This window comes from Etheostoma spectabile, chromosome 10, assembly GCF_008692095.1.
Source record: "Etheostoma spectabile isolate EspeVRDwgs_2016 chromosome 10, UIUC_Espe_1.0, whole genome shotgun sequence".
Lineage (NCBI taxonomy): Eukaryota > Metazoa > Chordata > Actinopteri > Perciformes > Percidae > Etheostoma > Etheostoma spectabile.
Genome location: NC_045742.1, coordinates 25,093,528 through 25,100,498, shown reverse-complemented (window position 1 = coordinate 25,100,498; position 6,971 = coordinate 25,093,528). Strand labels below are relative to the sequence as shown.

Here is a 6,971-nt window from a genome sequence, read left to right as displayed (position 1 = left end):
CCTTACCCCTACCCCTTGGCCCTTGAAACCAAGGGGTCTTGGTCAAATTTTCCTGGCCATTCCTAGGACTGGTTCTGAGATTCTTTATACTGTATATACAGGCCTCCAAAAGACATCAGACTAAACAGATCTTTCAGGATCTATTTTGATTAAAAATAATCTGTGGTAAACTGAAAGACAATTATAGAATACTAGATAGTGTACAAAGATAACTTTTCAAAGATATAAAAGAGCTGTGGTACTCAGCGAACTATTGGGTATATTTGTGTTGCTGTGGTGGGGAACCTTGGCCAGCAGCGTTTTTCCACATCCTGGAGGTCCAGCCAGCAGCACACCAGATGGAGCACTGAGCCCCAGAGCTTTGAACTGCTCTGGAGACCGCACCGGGGCCTACAGGACACAGACACACACAGACACACACAGATCACACCATGGCCAGTCAACCACTGTACTCCATAGAAGCCAGTGTGTTCATCTTGCAGCTGTGGATGATGATCAGATAGTAAATATCAGTGATTTGTATCAATAATATGTGGAGCACCAGCCGGCTCACAGTTTGAGCATCTTACTTTTTTATAAGAATTCATTCATTTTGTATTTAACAAGAACTTTGTTATTTTTCAACCTGCACCCTTTTTTTTTCTTCTTTTATAAAATTATATATATAACTAATAAGCAAAACCCCTTCAGTCAGCACCGGCGAAACAAGCTACAATGCAACGTTAATGAGAAATTCTGCACCTTCAATTTACATCCTTCAGTGGATGTTTTTACCACTGATGTGCTTAGACTAGAGCCCGACCGATAAAGGATTTTTAAGGCTGATACCAGTACAGATATTTGGTTATTTAAAAATCCGATATATATATTTAAAAAAAATCCTAAAACACGTTCCAAAACATAAACAGATTTCCCTAACATTAGTTATTTGTAGTTATTTATTTCTCCCTAATTTTAGGGAGTTCTCCCTAAAATATTAGTTCTACTATTGTCACAACAGAACAGAGGAACATCAAAATATATTAAAGTTCTGATAAAATTAAATGTATAAAAATACAAAAAGATATAAAACTTAAAGCCCTTCAAACAAATACAAATTAACAAGAAAATATAATCAGTAGAGCGCCCTCTGGTGGATGAACTATGCAACGTCATCGCTGACAACATGGTTGAAGGTCTATTCTTTTTTTTATATATTCATTTATCAGAATCATTTGTCATTGTAAATGATTCTGGTGATCTGGTGGTTCTTTTTCTTTATAATTGGCCATTTTATATGCCGATACCGATAGATCGGGAAATGCCTAATATTAGCCCGCCGATATATCGGTCGGGTTCTAGCACAGACTACTATTCTAAGTGGCTGACAACATTATGGAAAGGATCCCTACAGAGGTCCACCTTTGTGTTAAAGACAAAGATAATTTTTGTTTGACATGAAACACAAAATCTTCATTTAATGAAAACAGTAATTGTATCAACATAAAAACACACTTCATTCAAAGTCGAAATTCACAATATCAGAAGCCAGCCGAAGCAACCCGATACCGGATAAGCGGATGAAGATGGATGGACGGACGGATCTTGGTTCCTCTTTCTATTGTTCCAACAACCACCACTCTGGTTTGGTTGAATTAAACCCTTAATTTATCCATTTACATGTGAAAATATGCTGGCTCTAGACATGGTAAAAACATCGTCTATTTAAATGGAGTCTGGTGAGTTTGAGCCATTTCTGGTTAAAAAAAAGGATCTTATTCTTTGGCAAACAGGTCTATCACTGGAGGGATCCTTGTTGAATGTGGTCGGACATTTAAATAACATCTGAGTGGCCGGTTAGCTCAGTTGGTAAAGCAGGCACACATGTATAGAGGTTTACTCCTCAACGCAGAAGGTCAAATCCGACCTGTAAAGGTTTCCTGCATGTCTTCCCCTCTCTCTCCCCTTTCATATGTGAGCTCTAACATCCATTAAAGGCAGAAATGCCCACAAAAATTATCTATAAAAAAAATAACAATTAGAGCCTGCCAGTGGCAAAAACAGTACTTTTAGTGGACGGAAATAGACGGTTCACATTTGCCATATCTAATTACATTGCAGCCTGGTTCGTCACATTAGTCAGTTAAATACCAAATTACCCTTTAAAAAGGAACAATGTCTTTAGTCATGGAATAATTCAACATGAAAAATCTATGCATACACTGACAAGGTTTACCACAAAACAGCCCGTTAGTAATCGTAAATAACATGTGACCACACAGATGAGAGCTCTCTCCCTCATCCTTTACCATACAGGACTTAATGGTCCCAGCAGGGGGTCATATGTGACAAAGGATGGGACAAAGTACAAATTAACAAGATAAAAAGATGATGACAAAAAAAAAATGTCAAGATGTCTGGTAAGATAAAAAAAAAAATCCCTCCACACAGGTGAGAGGGTCTCTGTTTGACAAATGATATGAAAATGAGAGACCTCATCTCAGGGAGTTTAATCAATATAACTTTTTAAGTTTGACAAAAGGTAAAGATACCAGAGTCAATGATGCAGCTTCTTTCAATCCGGATGATGGATGTTAAACATGAAGGTGCCTGCTGTGTGTTTACCAGTATGGCCATGGTGAGCTCTTCTCTGATGTCTTGCAGGGCTCCCACATCCTCCCAGGTGACATCTGGCACGGTGGCAAAGCCCTCCCTCTTGGCTGAAGGCTGGATACTGACCAGAGAGTTCTTGAAGTCTGACATGAGGATGCACAGGCCTGCCAGCTCTTCCTCCGACAGTGTCTCAGTGTTTTTCAGCAAATGCAACAGGTGCCAGAGCTCTCCCTGCTGGACCCATAACACAGCTCATTAGAATGACAGGCCTATAATAATAATAAAGGTTGCAGCAGTGTGTCTTTCGACTACACTTGCAAAATCCACAATGAAACTGAGTTTGTACAGCTTCAGCCACTTTTTATAATACAAAATTGCGGTCAATCAAAAGGAGATGTAGCCTTTCGACAGACACTCCAATCATCACGCAGAAGCCCGGCGTCCAGGCCAGCCCACTCCTCCATTGACCCCCAGAGACGCCGTGTGCGGGACATAATCGCAGCATTTATCTAATGACCGTCTAGTTTCGAAGAACTTAAAAAAACCCGGCTCAAAGCAACCCCATTGAAGTCCATGGACGCTAAGCTTTAACAGGGAAATGCACTGTGACACTACGGGAATGTATGAGAAAGAAATCGAGTCAGCTGATTCTGAACAAGCTCGACTTTAAGATGAACGTATTCTAACGCAATTTTAGTCAATAAAATGTTAACAATAGTACATATTTTGACCATTAATTGGTAGGTCATGTTGTCAGATGGAATGTAATGTACTAACATTTTCTACAAATGTCTGTTCAAAACCTTTGTATTCAATAAAGATGGAAAAATGTGATTGAAATTTAAAAAACAAAGTGTAAACAGAAACACAGGCACATTGGCGTTATGTCGCAGTAAAAGACGGCATTTAGGCACACGTAGCGCTACATAGAGCGGTTATTAAAAGTATAGTGTGTAGTTTCTGTCTCCCTGATGAGGCATTCTAAACAATGACAACAAAACGGTCAGCGCGGCCACATGACGCAAACCTTCCGTGAACCCGCACCACCCCCTTCCTCCACACAGTTGCCAAGGAGGACACGGAGGATTAAAAAAACTCTACTCAAGTTTCTGCGCGGGAAAGTCACTGAACACAATCTTCTGAACACAGCCATACTGAGAAATACAGAGAGAGTTGTGTGGAACTGATAGTCTTAATCAGTGTTCTATCTATCAACAACTCATTTGGCAATGGCATGAATGTAAGGGACCGTTATTAATATGAAAAAGGTTACACACTAAAGCTTTAACACTGCTAGAAATAGCCAGTTTTTATAAACGTCGGCTGGGGAAATGAGGCATATAAAACATTGATTAACTGCATGCATCTTTTCAGAAAAAACATTATCTTATGACTTGGCAAGAGGTACAGTGAGATATTGAGTGGAAGGTGTGTGAGGTGTATTGCTGGAGCTCCTCCTACCTGCAGGGGATCCTGTCCTGACTCTTTCTCAGGTACTGGCTCCGTGTTGGTTGTCTGTTGTTCTTGGACCTCTCCGTCGCTCACAGCAGCCTCAGTCAGATCTCTGCTAGTTAACAGCTCTTCAGTAACGCTCCGGCTTTGTCTCTGTCCCCTTATCTCCAGCAGAACCCTGTGGACAGCACTCATAGCAGCTTCGCGGCACAGAGCCATGAGGTCTGCGCCCACGTAGCCAGGGGTGAGCCGGGCCAGCTGCTGGTAGTCAAAGTCCTCTGGCAGCTTCAGCTTTCGACACAACGTCTTCAAGATCCTGACAAAGCATAGAGCATTCAGTTTGAATATCATCAGAGTAAAAAAAAAAAAAAAAAAAAAAAAAAAAAAAGGGATAATTTGGCAAATGTCTGAATTCAAATGATTTGCAAATATCCTTGTTAGGGATGGTTTTTCAAGGCTGATACTGATTATAGGTAGTTAGATTAGTAGTAAGATTTTGGAATGTTAGAAACTCCAACACAAAACTTTGTTTAAATGCTTTAAGCAATTATTTAATAAATTATAAACTTGCAACATAATAGCCAGTAAAAAAATAGCTAGATAGTGTTGTGGATGGGACATTTAGTCTGACTCAGTAGTGAGTGAAACCGAAGCAGAGGGACAGATACAGAGCTGTAGCCGACACTTTTTAATTAATTAGTTAACTAACTTTATCGTTATCAGGCCAATAAAAGGCAGATACAGATCATTTGCTGACTGCAAACTGCCAAAAAATGGTCCAATAACCAGTCTATCCCTAAACCCTGTGTTCACTTCAAATAAGAAAGAAATCTCCATGAAACATGATTGAATACATTTCCACTGGACATAATCTAATTAAAATTATTAAATAGATAAAATATGCAGGTGTCACTAACTTTTTACTTTTTGTGCACAGACTAGAAATATTTCCATTTTGTTCACCCTATGAACTTTCCTGTCATTCTGTCCTAGAGCTGGGCAATATATCGATATTGTATTGCTATTGTTATACAAGACTAGATATCGTCTTAGATTCTGGATATCGTAATATGGGATAAGTGTTGTCTTTTCCTGGTTATAAAGACTGCATTACAGTAAAGTGATGTCATTTTCTGATCTTACCAGACTGTTGTAACTGTTCGATTATTTGCCTTTCCCCACTTAGTAGTTACAAACACAATACTGATGATTTATCAAAAATCTCATTATGTAAATATTTTGTAAAAGCACCAATAGTAAACCATGCAATATTGTTGCAATATCAATATCGAGGTATTTGGTTACTATACCTAGTATAGTATAGTAAGTATTATGATACTTAATTTTCTTCATATCGCCCAGACCTGTCCTCAGAAGCAGCTTTGCATTTTTAGCCCTGCTGTCAGTAAACTTGAACTGTAATTTTGAACGTAGAAATATCTTCAAGCTACTTATTGAAATGTTAGCTGCAATTCTAAGCATAAACCAAACCCCTGCACTTGTTAGTATTTGTTGACATGAATAAATATCAAAGGCATACAATATATGATGTTGAATAAATGAAGTATGTACGCTCTCAGATGATTTGCAGCACTGTGATTGAAATTGAAGTTAAATCGAAAAGCAGGCAGCAAAACAAACAAGCTTAGTAACAGCTTTCCTCGCCAGCTCACAGCTGACGTTGATCTGGAGATTTAGGGATAATACTAAGAGCCTTGTGAAAGTAATCGGCTCCCTTGAACTTTTCGACTTTTTGCCACATTTCAGGCTTCAAACATAAAGATATAAAACTGTAAATTTTTGTGAAGAATCAACAACAATCATGAAGTGGAACAAAATGTATTGGGTATTTCAAACTTTAACAACAAAAAAAAACTTTAAAAAATTGGGTGTGTAAAATTATTCGGCCCCCTTGCGTTAATGCTTTAGAGCCACCTTTTGCTGCGATTCCAGCTGTAAGTTGCTTGGGGTATGTCTCTATCGGTTTTGCACATCTAGAGGCTGACATTTTTGCCCATTCCTCCTTGCAAAACAGCTCGAGCTCAGTGAGGTTGGATGGAGCAGTTTTCAGTTCTTTCCACAGATTCTCGATTGGATTCAGGTCTGGACTTGACCGTGGCCATTCTAACACGGATACGTTTATTTGTGAACCTTTCCTTTGTAGATTTTGCTGTATGTTTGGGATCTTGTCTTGTTGGAAGATAAATCTCCGTCCCAGTTTCGGTCTTTTGCAGACTCCACAGGTTTTCTCCAGAATGTCCTGTATTTGGCCTCCCATCTTCCCCTCAATTTTAACCACTTCCCTGTCCCTGATGAAGAAAAGCAGGCCAAACCATGATGCTGCCACCACCATGTTTGACAGTGGGGATGGTGTGTTGAGGGTGATGAGCTGTGTTGCTTTTACGCCAAACATAACGTTTTGCATAGTTGCCAAAAAGTTTGATTTTGGTTTCATCTGACCAGAGCACCTTCTTCCACATGTTGGGTGTGTCTCCCAGGTGGCTTGTGGCAAACTTTAAATGTGACTTTTCATGGATATCTTTAAATGTAAAGATTTATATATATATATATATATATTATATATATATATATATATATATATATGTATTTATATAGCGCTTTTCCAGTCTTAACAACTGCTCAAGATAAACATTCACACACATTCACACTCCGATGCGCAGCACCGGGGGCAACTCGGGGTTCAGTGTCTTGCCCAAGGACAATGACTGCAGGGGCAGGGATCGAACCACCAACCTTCCGATTGGCAGGCAACCGCTCCACCACTGAGCCACAGCCGCCCATTAAGAAATGGCTTAATTCTTGACGCTCTACTGTAAAGGCCAGATTTGTGCAGTCTACGACTGATTGTTGTCCTATGGACAGACTCTCCCACCTCAGCTGTAGTTCTCTGCAGTTCATCCAGAGTG

At 39.6% G+C, this 6,971-nt stretch overlaps 1 protein-coding gene and 1 long non-coding RNA gene across 6 annotated transcripts in view; one reads left to right on the top strand and one right to left on the bottom strand.

Moving 5' to 3' along the window:
• The window catches only part of nvl (nuclear VCP like), a 33,892-nt gene that overhangs the window by 10,093 nt on the left and 16,828 nt on the right, over nucleotides 1–6,971 (bottom strand). For 3 of the 5 annotated variants that reach the window (XM_032527472.1, XM_032527473.1, XM_032527475.1), the window contains exons 14-16: nucleotides 4,054–4,360; nucleotides 2,605–2,826; nucleotides 286–390 (exon numbers count right to left, since the gene is read on the bottom strand). In XM_032527472.1, coding sequence (XP_032383363.1) covers nucleotides 286–390; nucleotides 2,605–2,826; nucleotides 4,054–4,360 — 634 coding nt within the window. The remainder of the gene's footprint in view (nucleotides 1–285; nucleotides 391–2,604; nucleotides 2,827–4,053; nucleotides 4,361–6,971) is intronic. The other 2 variants (XM_032527474.1, XM_032527476.1) reach the window with 1 other exon arrangement.
• Nucleotides 1,818–6,971, top strand: part of LOC116696480 (uncharacterized) — a 13,270-nt gene continuing 8,116 nt past the window's right edge. Inside the window, exons 1-2 of the long non-coding RNA XR_004333743.1 lie at nucleotides 1,818–1,828; nucleotides 4,645–4,647. This is a non-coding gene — a long non-coding RNA (uncharacterized LOC116696480). The remainder of the gene's footprint in view (nucleotides 1,829–4,644; nucleotides 4,648–6,971) is intronic.